This window comes from Mus musculus, chromosome 4, assembly GCF_000001635.26.
Source record: "Mus musculus strain C57BL/6J chromosome 4, GRCm38.p6 C57BL/6J".
NCBI lineage: Eukaryota > Metazoa > Chordata > Mammalia > Rodentia > Muridae > Mus > Mus musculus.
The window spans coordinates 70,312,142-70,329,224 of NC_000070.6; the positions used below are offsets into that span (position 1 = coordinate 70,312,142).

At 42.9% G+C, this 17,083-nt stretch overlaps 1 protein-coding gene across 2 annotated transcripts in view; it reads right to left on the reverse strand.

The window, feature by feature from the left end:
- The window catches only part of Cdk5rap2 (CDK5 regulatory subunit associated protein 2), a 193,581-nt gene that overhangs the window by 95,287 nt on the left and 81,211 nt on the right, over positions 1-17,083 (reverse strand). For both annotated transcript variants that reach the window (NM_001313762.1, NM_145990.4), the window contains 2 exons: positions 5,286-5,456; positions 3,183-3,323 (listed from right to left, as the gene is read on the reverse strand). In NM_001313762.1, coding sequence (NP_001300691.1) covers positions 3,183-3,323; positions 5,286-5,456 — 312 coding nt within the window. The remainder of the gene's footprint in view (positions 1-3,182; positions 3,324-5,285; positions 5,457-17,083) is intronic.

Here is a 17,083-nt window from a genome sequence, read left to right on the forward strand (position 1 = left end):
GTCACTCTTCATAGCTGCTGAACTCAAACTATTCTACGCTATATTCCGGAGCATTCAACCCAGAGCAAACTTACAAGCATGTCTTTATTATCTCTAATCCTCTGAGAAGGACAGATTAGAATCTGCCTCAAAGACTAGGAAGGCACATTTTAGAGAGATCTGGTGACTTGACAAAGGCCAGAGATCTAAAGTAGCATGACTGACATCATGAACCCAACAAGGGGAGGGGCACTTTCTGCCATGGGTTTCAGAATGACTTCAAGAAAACACATGTCCAGTGCAGACCGCAATCTGAAGAGACAGCAGACCAGTAAAGAGAAGGCTTAATGCATCATTTCCTGCTAATCAGGGCAATTTGGTGACCCGGTAGATGGATGGGGCCCATTTCAGCAGCTGTGTCACAACCCTGCAACAAAGACATCTATTTTAATACTCACAAAATGCAGCCGCATATCCCAACCAGGTCAACAACAAAGTTAGAAATCACGCCTGTGGCAAGTCACATATAGCCAGAGAACTTCACACCCTCTTCTTCAGTTCCCTGATCACCTAAGCATTAATTCTCGGGATCACACATGCTTAGCAGGAACAGAAACACTACCATAGCCCTGAGCTCTTTGTAAAAATGGGCAGAGGATAAATCCTAAATCAACATGAAATGGCCAAGGGCATAGCAGAAGAAATCCACATTTTCTACAAGGAAAGAACAACCATTTGAAAAGCAAACTTTTCTTAAGGGAATAGAGAAGAGACAGTAAGGCTATAACAGCCAGGAGTTCTTAAATTGACACCCAAAAACGTATAACTCTCAAGTGTAATTTACAATTCCTTATCCGCAATTTGCAATTAGTCCTGCACAACAGAATTATGTCCTTTGCCAAATATTTCAGCATTGTGCACAATATTTTAAAAATTGCCAAGATGTGGATACTGCCACATGTCCATACAATGTCCTGGTACCCATGGTTATACGAGGGACAGATATTACTCAGCACAAAATAAATTAATTAATCAAATATTAAAATATTCAATTTTCATAAGATCATAAACATCCTGATCAATGAACTACACAGGACTACGATGCTATTCCAAAAGCAAAGTTTAATAAGCACATGATGTAAATCAGTGAAGATCTCTTCTCTAAACTATCTTGTTTGGATTTCTACTGTTGCAATGAAGCACCATGACCAAAAAAGCAAGTTGGGGAGGAAAGGGTTTAATTGGCTTACACTTCCTTGTGGATTACACTTGTAGTTCCTTATTGAAATAGGGCAGGGACCTGGATGCAGGAGGTAATGGAGAGGCCATGGAGGGGTGCTTCTTACTGGCTCGCTCCCAAGGCTGCTCAGCCTGCTTTTTTATAGAATCTAGGACCAGCAACCCAGGGATAGTACCACCCAGAACTGGCTGGGACCTCCTCCATCAATAATTTTAAGAAAATATCCTACAGCTCGATCTTACGGAGGCATTTTCTCAATTCAGGTTCCTTCCTTTCAAATGACTCGAGCCTGTATCATGTTAATATAAAATTAGCCAGGACATTACCTGACCTAAACTGTTTAGTTTCAAAACATGCTACCTTTTTACAGGTCCTGTGCACCTCAACAGTTCCATGAACTTTGGTCCAAATCAAAAAAAAAAAAAAAAAAATTGGCTAAGACTTAGTTCTTGGACTGCTCATCGAGCCATGCCCAGGATCGGGTCTGTCACTGTAGCACCATGAAGGTACTGTCTGCCAAAACATTTCTGTGCCCTACTGGAAAACAAATCCCAGCCTACCCATCCACTACAACCACCACTGCCTCTCCATGAACCTGTAACTGTCCCCTCTACAGTTGGAGAACTGCAGGATGGTATGGCACAAGAGCACAAGGGCAGCCTCCAGCTCTTTGCCAGCCTAAGGTCTACATCTGTCTTGATGGATATCCATGCTCTCCAGTTTGTTCATTATTGTGAGAAACTCCTTTCACAAAACCACAAGTCACAATCAACCATTCATCAAGGGACTAATTTGCCTAATTTTAAAAAGGTTTAAAGAACCTGACCTATAGTTGACATCTTTTCTTTTGCACACAGGCTGCCCATACTGCAATATTCATATCATCACTCAATGCACATTTCCAGAGCCAAATATAGGGCTGAGCTCTGGATTCAGAGATAAGCTCCAGTTTCTACTCCGGAAGTGCCTGCCAGTGGTGCTGCACCTGGCCCAGGGGAGGAGAAGCAGAAGGATGGGGCCAACAAGAGCAACTACAGGAGGAGTATGCTACAAAAGAGGGGCCAGTAGAGTGCTGTAGGATCAGGGAAAGTTACCCTAGACAGGTGTCTACAGGGATACTCAGGGCTTAAAAGATAAACAAAATACCACCAAGGCGGGTAGGGAAACATAAGCAAAGGCACACCAGGACACCAACTGTGCTTTCAGGCATCAGAAAGCTCTCCGGTGCATTCAGAGCAATGGAGACAGTTACTATAACTATCTATACCCACCCTTGGCTCTGAATAAGGACACAGAAACTTATATTTATTATGAGATTTTGGCAGTATAGCTAGGCTGGAGAGGTAAGTTGGAACTTTTCAGGCTGAAAGAGTAGTTAGTTGAGAACCAAAAGCCAGAGGCCAGCTGCACAGGGATGAAGAAGCAGGCACCAGGACGAGATTAAGATGGACAGGTAACAGGTACAGGGTGGGATCTAGGCTAAGCCAATTTTGTCCGGTTAGAATAACTAAAAATCTGGAGAGCTACAATGTCCAAAGCTCATAAGTAATATAATAATGCTCTGTGTCCTTATTCAGAGCAAGGGTGGACAAAGACAGCTATGGTAGATTAGACCAACAATGTGGGACCAGGTGAGGAAGCGCCAGCATTTGAGCAGGACAACTTTCTTACTGCTTATGATCCAACATTTCTCAGGAGATGACTTTTGATGGAACAGATACCAGGCTACTCTCCCCGCAAGGTGGGATTGCTCAGTTTCAAGTGCACAGCAAACAGGAATGCCCAGACAAAGGATACTAATTTGCAGAGCTGCTAGACAAACCCTCTCCCTCCCACCTGTTGCAAGCTCAATTATCAGCAGGAAGGCACTGGAGAGTCTCTAGATCAAAGAAACTCATCAAACAAGTTTCAGCAAAGAAGATGAATACATTCACATGTGAACACCAATTTCAGTCAACCTTGCCTTGGAGAAGATGAGTTTGCTGTCTGGTGACTGCTGAGAACACTTTTCTGTTATTAAGCCATCGCTCCCAAACTTGAGCTCCTCTGCAGTCATTAAATAGCAGTTCTGCTGTATTGCTTCCAAATCTTTTTCATTGGATTTCTAAGGAAATGAAACAAATCATAAGAAAGTTCTCATCAAGAAAAGAATATGAAGAGATATTTCTTAAACTCTTTTAGGGGAGATATCTTATTTTATCACATAGTCCTTATGTCCCCTAAATCATTCTATCATCCCAAAATGGCAGGCAACTAACAGAGCTGTGATGCAATGTCATCTGCATATCACTACTGTGTGAGAGCAAGTAGAATGCCAGCAATGTGGCGAGGATGGTGGCTGTCCAGGAACTGACACTACTTACCACAGAGACTGGCATTAAGTGAACTGGTTCCATCCCTGGGACCACTCTGCTCCCAGAATGACCTCTGGATCATTTCCCAGCCAGTTAACATGATGGGCAAGTAGAGGAATTACATATTTAAGTAGTCTTACAGGGAGATGTGTGGGGCCAAGAGAGCCATGGCACCAGGAGCAGCCCCTGAGCAAGAGTGTGTTGAGGCATGTCCAAACCTAGGAAATCTTGTCCTGAGATGGGCAGGAATAGGATGGCTCCCCCACTGCCCCGGGTCTGCATGCCATGGTGTACAAGCCCTGTGCTCCCCGCCCCTTGCCTCACCAGAGGACGTTATGTTGCCAGTAGTTGGGTGAAACTTCCTTTCCCCTCATAACGACATGTCCAGAAGCATCTGGAACTCCTCCTCATGCAAATGGGCATCCCCAACATCTTGGTTCTGGCCAATGATGTAAACTCATCCCAAAAGACTCTACTCACCCCCCAAAATATTTAAAGAGCCTTTTCTGCCCCCAAATAAACTGAACCAGTTTTCTGAAGAACTGGGGTGTGTGTGTGTGTGTGTGTGTGTGTGTGTGTGTGTTCTTTGTTCACGCACTCATCGCTGACCTGAAGCCACCTGGCTAAGCTTCTCTTCCTCCAGTCCAGCCCAGTGCACAAAGGACCCAACTACCACTGGGGGAGACGCAGATATGGGCCTGCAGAGATGTGCAAGTGAAAACCAACTGTTCGATTGAAGAACTTTCATTGGCTGGCATCCTTCATTCTACTTCCCTCTAGGAGGATTCTCCTGGTTGGGGTCTGCACACTCCACTCACTTCTTTCCCTTCAACTGCCACTTCTGCTTTTAGCTGCCTCCAACGATGCCCAGGACAGCACTTCTTGGCTTTCAATCCCTCAGAAATCTCTTGCTGGAGACAAAGAGAGGGTCACCTATACCTGCCCAGAATCGTAGTTAAATCATTTGTTTTCAAAGGTACTGGCCACATCTTATATCTGCTGAGCCATTTTTGGGATGAAACCTATTTTAGTTCAATTCTTATTGGCTGTTCTTTACTATGTGCCATAGTAGCAAAACTAAATCCTGTGCAGTACGCAAAATTTTGATAACTTACAGCTTCTGCTGCACACTGCTCCTACTTGGCACCGTGGGCTTACACATCCCTACTCCCCAACTCTTGTTTTAATGGGGTTTCAGTAGTAGGAGGCACTGCTAAATACGTGGATTTAATCCCCCACAGTTACCTGGATAGAATCTCAGGAATTCACAATGTGGCCAATAAGAAGTGAATTCCAAAACTAAACAGGAAAAGAAATGGGCAAAAGAGTATGGAAATGCTTGCCTTCAGCTAGTGGGCTGGGCAGGAGCAAATCCAGCCATGGATCTATCATTTATTGTGGGACCAGGGTAAGCATTCCCTTCTGACCTTGTTTCCCCTTCTATACCTTCTATTTGGCAAAAGGTAGTTCTAAGTGCCACAAGGAGAGCCATGAAGTCTGTTACGGGGCAGTGATGGACCATGCAACGAATCCCAATACTCCAAAGGCAGCGGCAAGATCAGAAACTAAACTTATCCAGCTACACAGTGAATTTGAAACCAGCCAGGCAACATGAGACTCTGTGTCAAGGAAAAAGTTTGTGGAGTTGAGAGTAAACTACTAAATTGAGAGAAGACTTACATGTGAAAGGAAAAGAAATCATGGCATGGTACCTGAAGCAGCAGGTCCTCCTGACTGCCACTGCCTGTCAGACTTCTGACCACTTGTTCTTGAGTATGAAACTTTGTCTTGCTTTCACCTGGAAGACTCTTGTAATGTTTTTCCACAGCCTTCTCTCTCTCACTCACTTCCTTGCGTAGTTTCTCAACTTCATTTCTAAGGTCCTAGAGTAAGAAAAAGAAGAAAAATGAGATTCAGTTGACAAAGAGTTCCAGGGGACAATTTGTTCCTAGCCTCACTTCCCAAGTTCGGATGAGAACAAGCTGATCAGTGTATTTAACAAAGACAGGCTTCTTTCTTGTCTAGAGTTTTACAAAAACCCATTTAGAGGACACCACAAATCTAGAGAAGCCTTTGTATGCAACGGTATTATTTATAATGGTGAAAAACCAGAAAACCAAACAGCTCAAAATGGAGGAAAAATAAGAGAAAATAATAAAGAATAATATTTTTCGAAACACAACTATAAGTAAAGATGAACCAAAATCATGCTGTGTGTAAAATACAATGCTCATTATTTCCTGCATGCCCAGTCAACGGAGGGAGCACTCTGAGCGGACACATGAGAACAGGAGCAGGACACCTAAGCAGAGGGCAGCTCAGGCTTCTAAGAGGTCATTCTTTTTCCCAAGTTTCTACTTCCCTGATATCCTCTAATGGGAGTAATCAGAAAAGGTCACAAACTCCTAACAACACACAAATTCACCTGGCAGGAAGTTTTTAAACAGCAGGAAAAAAAATATGCAGTAAATACACAGTAAGACTGCTTACACCAGGTGCTTGTGGGGTGCCTTTGTGAGGATGGCTGTTTAGAAAAGCAAATGACTGTAACTAAACAGGAATAAGCTGCGGCACAGTCTCCGCAAGGGACACTCAAACTGCACCGAGAAAGGAGTGGGGAATCTCTCTGAAGATGTCCAGGGTAGGCTCCAGGACATATTAATGTAGAGGTGGAAAGAGGGAGAAAAGAGAGCACACTTCCATGTATTTCACCGTAACACAAACTAAATGTCTGCCCATAAGACAAAGATGAGAACTGGATAGGAGAGACAGGAAAAAAAAAAAAAAGACAGAACTAGCTTTACAGATGTGACCATTTAAACTTTAACACAATAATCTGTTTTAAAATTCCCCTAAAACTGAAAACAGAGCAAACAATTAGTCTGACTTTGCTTGGCACTGACAGGTAATCAAACAGAAAAGCTGTCTCAGCAACCTATGGATGAGGTAATGAGCACACCCCAACTGAGGTGTGTCTCCGCGGGCAAAGGAGAAGGGGAAACATTAAACTGCTTTAGGTAATTGTCTCGTAGATAATAATGTTAGTAGTAGTAATCTGAAGTGGATTTATGTATTTGGTATGTATTTATCAATGAGTGGCTATTAATCTCACAATAGAAAAGAGCTCAAAGAGAAACCGAGTTAAACTCACTGGCAATCAGAGCCTGAGCTATCAGCATGTCTTTGCACTGAGAAGTGCCAGCGCCAGTGGTCTACTGCCGTCTACACTGTGTTCTCAATCATTCCCCACGCAAAGAGTAAGCTGTTTCTGTGTTTTCCAAAGTGCAGCCCCTAAAACAGCATCACCTGCATCCTCACAACTAATGCTGCACACCTCTGGAGAGGTACACACCCGGCTCTGTATATTTTAACAGGTCCTCCAGGGAACTGTGGGACACACGAAAGGTCATCTCAGAAGAGTGGATTACTAACTGTAGACTTGGGATGGGAGCAAATCCGAGCGCAGACATCGTTTCATACCCAAGAGAAAGAAAGGGATCAAGAACTACAGTAAGGATATCCAAGGGAACCAATCATACCTAAGTATTTTCCACTATTGAGGGGAGAAAGTAGAATTTTCCTAAGGATGAGCAAGTAATTAAAATACATCAAAATACCACAATCAGTGCTGGGGATAGTGTAAGAAACTTAGTATGCACAAGGCCCCATGTTCAATCCCAAACACGAGGGTGTACATACTCAAACAAGCACACACACAAAGATGTGCATGCGCAGTAGTGGTGAGAAAATCCATGATTTTATAATATTTCAAAAATATATTTTTAGTTGCTCTGACAGAATAAATGCCCTCAGAGATGTGCCCATCCCAATCTCTAAACGGCAAAAAGGAATAAAGGCAAAAGATGAAATTCAGGCTGTTTAATCAGCTGACTTTAAAGGACATATGTCATCCTGAGCTACCAAGGCGGCTTCAATATAACTACAAGAACCGTTGAAGATGCAAGAGCCATTGAAGATGTCTCTGCAACCACGGCTATCAGTGAGGATGGGAAGGGCCCAGAGGCCCAGAAATTGGTCAGCCTTGGGAATCCGCAGCCTTCGAGAGAAATGCATCCTAGAACAGCTTCTACCTCAGCCCGGTGAGTCCTAATTCAGACTTCTGACTGGCAGAACAGTCAAGATTGTGAATCTGTACTGTTGACCTGCTGTTGTACCTAGAGAACTCCTCTTGTGATTTTTCACGTTTAATTTTCCCTGCATGAATTGCCCCTCATTACAAATAACTACATAAGAAAAAAACAAATGTATTTTTACAGAGACACTCATCTGTAAACTGAAAAATAGTGAAATCAGATAATCATCATTTGGTAAACAATCACAAAATTGGACACCCAAATATTTGAAAGAAAAAAATGTATTCTAATCAAAAATCTAAGATGGGGCTATCTTAGATCCTTAATCCAAAATCAGACCGTAAACGCATTATGAACTTCTCTTAAAACTAAACCAAAATTCAATTCTAGAGGGAATTAAGGATTTTGTGGTCATATGTTTGTTTTTAATTCTATACACAAAATTGTTCCTCAGTGTCCCTGAGGGATTGGTTTCAGGATCCTGAGAGATACCAAAAGTAACATTCAAGTCCTTCCTATAATGGTATCATATTTGCATAGAATCTCCCCACACTCTCAGATTGCTCTAATATTTAGAACAATACAAATGCTGTACACATCTGTTACATAATATTGTTAGGGAATAATGACCAGAGTCTCTACATGTTTAATATAGACAGAATTTCCTACTCAAGTTTGGTTAAATGTGTGGATGCAGAAGCGAGACACAGAGCCAGCTGTAACACTAAAGCAACAGTAACAGAATAATAATGAACAAGCGAGTCCTGCCAACAACTTCAGCCATGCCCAAGCTGTGGCTGCTTCTTTTACACTTCCTACACCTGCAGTTGAGTTTTTATATTATTTTAACTTTGCTTTGGAATTTTTCCCATCTTTATTTATTCTATTACATCATGACCTACAAAGAACATACAGCAAAAACAACAATTTAAAGAGGAAAGAAAAGAGAAAGAAAGCTGGCCTGGTAGCTTAGTCACACCTGGCCAGCCTGCTCTACAGAGAAAGTTCCAGGCCAGACCCTGTCCCCAAAACCAACAAGCAAGCAAAACCAATTCTATGCAATGTTCTCATCTACCAATTTTAACAAATGCACTGGATCCTCACAGCCGCCAGCTGTGTGAGCCTCCGCAGACATGTTATTACACATTGCTCCTTTTTATTGCTGCGGGTATCTTTTATTACTGCTTTAGAGTTAATTTTTCAGGAAAATCACTGAGAGGAATTTCTACGTCAAAGGATATGCATATTTTTGAGGTTTTTTTCCCCAAAGAAGCAATGACAAAAGAAAAACAAGTACAACAATCAAAGCACTAGAGGCCTGTGCCAAAGCCTTGTCAGTAGTAGTTTCTAAAGTATTTGCTAATGGAACAGATAGGACAGCCTCCTCCAGAACTGTTTTTAAATTTGCGTTTCCTTCATACCTCATTGTGTATGGATGGCTGTACTGTTTTGCTGTTGTTGTTCTGCCCACACCACAACTGCAAACTGTTGTAGCTAGCTAGGAAATGGCAATCATTGAGGAGGGGGAGCTAGAGAAAAGATGACCCAGCAGTTAGTTAAGAGCATAGACTGCTCTTCTAGAGGTCCTGGTTTGATTCCAACAAGCATGGCAGCTCACAGCCATCTCCAACTCCAATTCCCAGAGATCTGATGCCTTTTTCTGGCCTATGTGGCACATCCATGCAAGCAGCACACAGACACGCATGCCTGCCAAGCACACATACTTAAAAAATTAAATTAAAATAATGTTTTTTTGTTTTTTGTTTTTTTAAAAAGAACCCAAGGTGTGCACTAAGCACAGATTCCATTATTCCACATCAGAGTGCCTACCAGGGCAAAGTGTATTGTCCTTGTTAAGCTATTACAGAAGAGGCAGGAGTCACTTGTCCAATAGACAGGACTTCATTATATTTCTCCCTTGGGATCCTGCTGCTGTTTCCAGACAGGGCAAGCACACACACTGGGGCCAGAGAAGCAGCTGTGACTGAGAAGTTGGCAATGTAGTAAGGAGGACCTGGGATGATCCCACACTCAGGATCAATGAAGCACAAGGATTGTGGTCAGCACTAACCATGACTCAGACCATGTGCCAGACATTGAACAGTTAATCTGTCTAATCTTTAAAACCTACGATGGAGTGTGGTGGGACAAATCTTTAATCCCAGCAGCTGGGAGGTAGAGGCAGGCAGAACTCTGAATTTGAGGCTAGCCTGAAATATATAGTGAGTCCCAGGCCAGTCAAGTCTCCCTAGCGAGCTCCCTAGCTCTCAAAAACAAAGATATTGCATCCCATCTGACTGCCAGCAGAGCCCTGGCTACCTCACTGCCTGCTGCTCACCCCACTAGTTCTGCTATTGGTCTTGCTGTGGCTCTTACATAGGAGGTATGTACTCACTCCATAACCTTCATGCTTGTTGTACCCAAAGTCTGCAGTTCAGAGCTGCCCCTCATCTCCTACAGGTGTATCACCTTACTCCAATCTCTCATAACCTCCCCCCTCCTCCATACCTCTTCCTTCTACCATCTCTTCCTGCAGCATTTGCTAATACAGTGCGAACTTTTTCAGTCTCATAAGGGCAGATCATATTTTGTTTATTTCTCCAACTCTACCCCCTATAATGGCATCAATCACATAGAAGGTACTGCAGCAGACGAACTCTTTAATCTCCCTCATTCAGAGATAGGGGGTCTATGTTTCTACTTTTTAAAGCATAGAAATGTAGTGACCACTGCAACCTAAAGAACTGGGCTATTTCTGGCCCAGGTCCAGCAGTTTCTAATTCCTGTCTCTGGGCACTCTCTTGGCGGCCTGCATGTCCTACATGTAAGAGGCATGGCCATCCTAATTTCTTCTATGCTGGTGAGGCTAAATGTAGGAACTTCAGCTGATAACCTCAGCTTAATTTTTCACCCATCTCCAACAAAGTACCAAGCATAAGAGTCATTTGCCTTTGAAACCAGCCCACCTATCAAATGAGAACCATGAAGGAGCCAAGTAAAGCAGAAAACCATTCAGAGGAGGCCTGCCCAAATTCTCGGCTAAAAAAATGAAATATAATAAAGTTATTATTTTAGATACCAACTTTGGGGTGATCTACTGTACAGGAACAGATAACTAAAACAGCACTCAATAAATATCAATAAATTGGATAAATGAAGCAAAGCATGAGTAATAAGATAAATAAAATAAAGGAAGACACAGGACAGATTTTGGGGTCTCATGGTGTTCTGCTACTGAGGTACACACCAGCCCTTCTGCCATTTAATGAGTAAGAGGCTGTGGTGGAGTACATAAAAATGACCCCCATAGGTCATCAGGGAGTGGCACTACTAAGAGGTGTGGCCTTGTTGGAGTATGTATGGCCTTGTTAGAGAAATTATGTCACAGGTACGCAAACCACATTCAATGTAGCATTCTCTTCCTGCTGCCTGTGGATCCAGGTGTGGAACTCTCAGTTTCTTCTTCAGTACTGTATCTGCCTGCATGCTACCATGCTTGCAGCCATGATGATAACAGACTAAACCTCTGAAACTATAAGCCAGCTCCCATCAAATGTTTCTTTTTTTAAAGAGTTGCCATGGTCATGATCTCTTCATAACAATAAAAACCTGGGAGAAGCTAATTTACCTGTGATCACAGTGAATAAGGTACAATAGCAGGCTGATATCTGGTTTCAAACCCTCTCAGTTCATACCTACACCCAAGCACAGGTTTGGGTCATTTTTGTAATAATACAATAATTCCAATATACTTAATTAAACCCACCCAACACACAACTCACTCTGAAGGACCACTAAAAAAATTGCAAGGAGCTCTTGATGTTAAGATAGTCACTAAACTATATCTCTTTCAAATCACAATGGAAACAGAGAGAAGGCAAGAAGACTTAAGGTTGGTCACTAGCACATATGCAAAGATTAGATGCAGGCAGCCTATAGTCCCAGAACTACGGGGAAAAGGCGAATTCCTAGAGTGCACTGGCCAGCCTGGGGGAATCAGAGAGGTCCAGGTTCAGTGAGAAACTAGATCTCAAAAACAAGATGATGAGTAACAGAGGACAATGCTTGCTTGGCATCAGCCTCTGGCCTTTGGCACATACATATACACTGGTACGCTTGTGCACGATTCCATGAACACATACATATAACACGCACACACAAAATAAAGTCACAATACATCAGTATACTACCTTAGGAAGAGCAGGCTTTCTTTAGAACTTTTTAGTTGTGAATACTGTTTTAAGATATTCCTTTTAATTAGTAAATAATCATATTTGTGGGTAAAATGTCCTGTTTTGATATATGAATATACCATGGAACAGCTATATCAAGCTAATTAACAAGTCTGTCACTTAAATATCTCTTGTCGTGACATTTAGAATTTGTTCTTTTAGCAATATTAAAATTTAAATATATTATATTCACCATGCCATACAATAGAACTGGAGCACTTATCCCTCTTGTTTGAAATTTTGTCCCTCCAGTGAACACGTCTCTTCTTCTCCATACAACCCCCATCCTCCACAAAGCACCATTCTACTCTCTACTTCCGTAGGTTCTGCTTGTTTACAAACCGGGTCCATTTGTGTTGTTACAAATGACAGTTTCATTTTATGGCAGAATAATATTCGTGAGTGTACGGGTGTGTGCACACATGCATGTGGGTGTGTGCACACATGCATGCATGCCTGTGCTGGGTATGCATTTTCCTTATCCATGCAGCAAATGATGAACATTTAGGTTCCTTTCATTCTCGACTGCTGTCAACAGTGCTGAAATGAACAGGAAATCAAAGTGGAGATTTCTCGACCTACTGACTTCAATCCTTTTGAGATGTATGTATACACAAAAGTGCAATTAAAGTGAATAGTAAGATAATTCTAGTTTCATTTTCTGAGGAGCCTTCATACTGTTCTCCCAAAATGATTCCACCAATTTACATTCCCACCAACAGTGCACAGGAGTCCCCTTTCTCTGCCTCCTCCCCAGCATTCCTTATCGTTCATCTTCTTGGTAGTAGCCATTGTAACAGCTTCGAAGTGATATGCTATTGTGGATGCAATTTGCATTTCCATGATGAATAGGAATGTGGAACATTTTTTTCAATAAAGTAACTATTTGTATGTCTTCATCTGAGAAGTCTAATCAAGTCCTTTTCCATTTTGTTTTCTTGCAATTATGTTGTTTTGATTCTTAAATGTTGTGGATACATACCACCACTCATGAGATATGTGGCTTATAACACACGTCCTCCCAGCACACAGGCTGTCTCTTTCTGTTAAATTGCTTCCTTTGCTTGGCAGGCGGTGCTTTCAGGGTCATATACCAAAAAAGAACCACTGCCCAGAACAACTGTCAAAAAATTCACCTGCAGTGTTTCAGATCTGGTTTTGAGTTCATTTTTAATACAGAATGACAGAAAGATCTAATTTCCCTTTCTGGCTGTCCAGTTGACCCTCCTCCACTCACTGAAGAGATTAGTCATTCCTATGCCTGAACCATATTTGGATTACAATTGCTTTGCAGTCTATTTGGTACAAAATGGTATTGCAAATCTTTAAACATTCATACTCTGGGTTGTGTAAGTGTGCATTCTCCATGTATGCAACACTACACACTTATACCAATCCTTATGTTTAGCTCTCTCCTTTAAACACCCGTCAGTCCCATATTTCAAGGGATGATTCAAGTTCTAGTATGCAATTGTCTGGTAATTATTCTATTCTCTTTTATCATTTGCTTTAAGAGTTTTAGTTCATATGTGAGTGGGGGGCTGAAGAGATGGCTCAGCAGTTAAGAGCACTGACTGCTCTTCTGAAGGTCCTGAGTTCAAATCCCAGCAACCACATGGTGGCTCACAACCATCCATAATGAGATCTGATGCCCTCTTCTGGTGTGTCTGAAGACTGAAGACAGCTACAGTGTACTTGTATAATAAATAAATCTAAAAGAAAAAAAAAAGCCGGGCGTGGTGGCACATGGCTTTAATTCCAGCACTTGGGAGGCAGAGGCAGGCGATTTCTGAGTTAGAGGCCAGCCTGGTTTACAAAGTGAGTTTCAGGACAGCCAGGGCTATAAAGAGAAACCCTGTCTCAAAACAAACAAACAAACAGTTTTAATTCAGCTATCTAAGAGAACATATGATAAAGACTACTAGAATATTCCACATTTTTTGCACATGTCCCCAAAACTAAGTTACAACATGATATGGTCTGCTTTGCAATTCTACAAAGGACACAAAGTTTTGTTACTCCCTAATATTTAAGGAGACAAACCTAAAGTTTAGCATTGTGCTTGTTAAACTAAAAGAGGGAAGAAGGGAGAGAGGGAGGGAGGGAGGGAGGAAGAAAAGAGAAGAAGGAGAGGGAGAGGAAATGAGACAGAGACACAGAGACTGTACATGTCAGGATGTATATGACCACAGTATCAAGGCAGGGAGGGAAATCAAGAAACCCAAGAAAATAAGCCCTTCCCTGTGGGACATAAAATGGTGCCAGGAAGTTTGATCAGGATCAGGTCTGAGTTCCCAGAAACTTGGGGTACACTCTTGAGATGGTAGGTGGCTCCCTGCTTCCCTCCACATTCCTGGCCTAGAACATGTGCCACACTTCCCACCTAAGGGTCATATAAGCCCAGGACAGAGTTCTCCATGGTAATGAGGTGCCTAGAGGCCCTGACGGTTTAGCCAATAAGCTTCCCCTCCTAAACACTCCTTCCCGCAAAAGCTTAATCTCGGGTCTACCCTGAGAAGTTGATACTTGCCCATTTTCCATGATGATCAACCAATAAACAGTTTGGAACCAAGGACTGTCACTCATCTGCCACCGCCATGGGGAGCATGGAGGTCTTTGCCTACAGAGCCACAACTTAATTTTACTATCGAAACCCTATCTACACTCCCAGCTACAACCACCCCCAAACTGAGGACAATCACTGCTGAGCTCGGCCGGACTGTCCCCCACCCCCATGCCCCAGGCTCATCCTCAGCTCCTGGGCCTCTTCGGTTCTTGGGTATTCCACAACTCCCAGCAGTGCCTGGATGCCCAAAAGTCTGAGAACCACAATGGCCCCAGCCTAGCTGCAGGCCCTGGGGACCCTGATTTCTTTGTGCAGTTCTCCAGCAGCGACTGGAGGCCCAGAATTCAGGAAATAGCACCTTTGGCTTTCCCACATCTCAGACTGTGTTCTCCTACCCTCACTCCACAGTGGTGGCTTTGCGCTTCCTTGAAGACCAACACCCAACAGCAGCAGCATTGGGAAATGCAATCAAGCCTTCTCTGCATTTGGTGTTCACCTCTCCAGCAGCCCTGCCCAGAGGTGAGGTAGAATGTGGACCCACACTTCTTCTTGGAATGATTATATCCATTATGGAACTCATTATCAGCTACAAGCTAAGCATGGGCCAAGGCACTGTTATGCGAAAGATCACTAACTTTAATAACTGTCTACAATGGTAAGGATCTTACTGTCCCAGAAAGGTAAATAATGCTCATAAAGAGTAAGAACTGACTAGACAAAGCTTTGTATAATTTCTAATGCTGATATTGAAAACCAAGCTAGTGGCCCGAATTCTAGGGTATCAACTGAATTGTTAAGTGCAAAAGTACTTTAAAGCACTCCATATCACGGGCTCTCATTAGGCAATACTTCCAAATCATAAGCCTTTTTTTAGTGTCTCTAGCAGCTGAATTATCTGCAGCCCTTCTCCAAATTGATGGCAAGAACAGGATCTAACTACTCATATGGTCAGCAATGAGAGGAGGCTTAAAGCAAAGAGGCTGGTGACAATAGGAGGATGTGTGCTAAGGTAGCCTTGACGAGGAACAGCTGCCATGGCAACTCAAAGACAGCCAATTGACTCATGCTCTCAGTAGCCATGAATTATCATAAATGTTAAGGGGAGGCATGGAGATGACATGTCTTGCTGAGGCAAAACAATCAGATCTAAAAATTATCTTGGTAGTTCTCCCAAATCCCCTTCAATATTTGAGGACTAAATAGACAGAGTTTCTCATAAATCAATGCTCAACTGCTAAACAACTATAAGTGACATTGGACAGGAGAGTTACATCCTGAGGGGTTCCCACCCCAGGAAGGAACTTTGGGCTTCCAGGTTAAATGAAAGGATACGAGACGGGCTGAGGCTATGGCTGAGGCAGAATAACTTATGTCTCTTCCCTCTTAGTAAAGTACATGAGAGATGACGAACCTGGACTTAAAGCTCTAGTGGTCAAGAAGTCCCAAATGCTGCCCTGACAACCACTCCTGCACCCCAGAGCTCACCTAGGACGCGTACAGCAAAACCACAGCAGAGAGTCAAAGCACAATTCTGTGATATCACGTGTCAGCCTTTTGTTGTTGTTGCTCTCGCTGTTTGCAGAGAGAAAAGCGCATGCCCGACTTAATGAAACCACCAGGATCCTCTTCCTTAAGATGCCAGGCATGGCAGGGACGATTTATGAGACTATATGGGAGTCAGTCCTCCTTACAAATGCTGGGCCTCATAGCTCTGAAGTGGAAAGTAGAGAATTCCGAACTTGGGTTTTTGCCTCAAGGCACCATGCCTCTCTCCAGGTAACACGGAAGGGCCAGTGAATACTCTGGACACTAATCTGCTGAGCAACTCTCCCATGGAGAAGGATCAGAAGCAAGGTAGGTTCACACTGCAGAATGAGGGGAGTTCAGCCCCTCCTCTTATGGAACCTCCTTCAGAACAGGGCTTTCACAAGGGCAACAATAGCAATTTCTCAATTAAGTCCCTGAGCTACAGGTTTTTCCAGCCACATGGAGCCAGTAACTGCAGCAGACAACTCAAGAATAAGCACCCCACTCGTGGCTCTTCTGGTGGGCGCCAGCTTAGCCTCAGCTTGTTGCAAAGCGGTCCTTGTCACCCAACCATTTTATTCACACACTTTCCAAGTGTTCTGCCTGTCTCCACCCAGTCCCTTCCACCTGAACATATGTCACCCTCCCCCGGCCACAGGAAAGAAACTGGATGGAAGCAGCAAGCCCTCTTCCAAGGGTCAACCTATGTCACTACATCTAGAAAGCACTCCTTGCTGCAAGTGATTCCTCCTAGGTGATGTCCAAAGAGCTCAAGAAATTTAAAAGTAACAAGATTTAAAATGATGTTACTAAGTATACTAAATTCCATTTGTCTGTCAAAACAAAACAAAAACCTCTCACCCAATCTAATCTCCTAACAATAACTCCCTTACAATAAATACTAAAGCTATCAAAATAAATAAAATGCCTAGTCATTCAAAATAATTTTTAAGTGTCAATAAAAGAGCTGGAAAGATATGCCCATGCAGGTAAGAGGACCCAAGTTCAGTTCCCAGCGACCATGTCAGATGGCTCATAAAAACCTGCAACTCCAAATTCAGAGGATCCGTTCACTTCTGGCCTCTATGGGC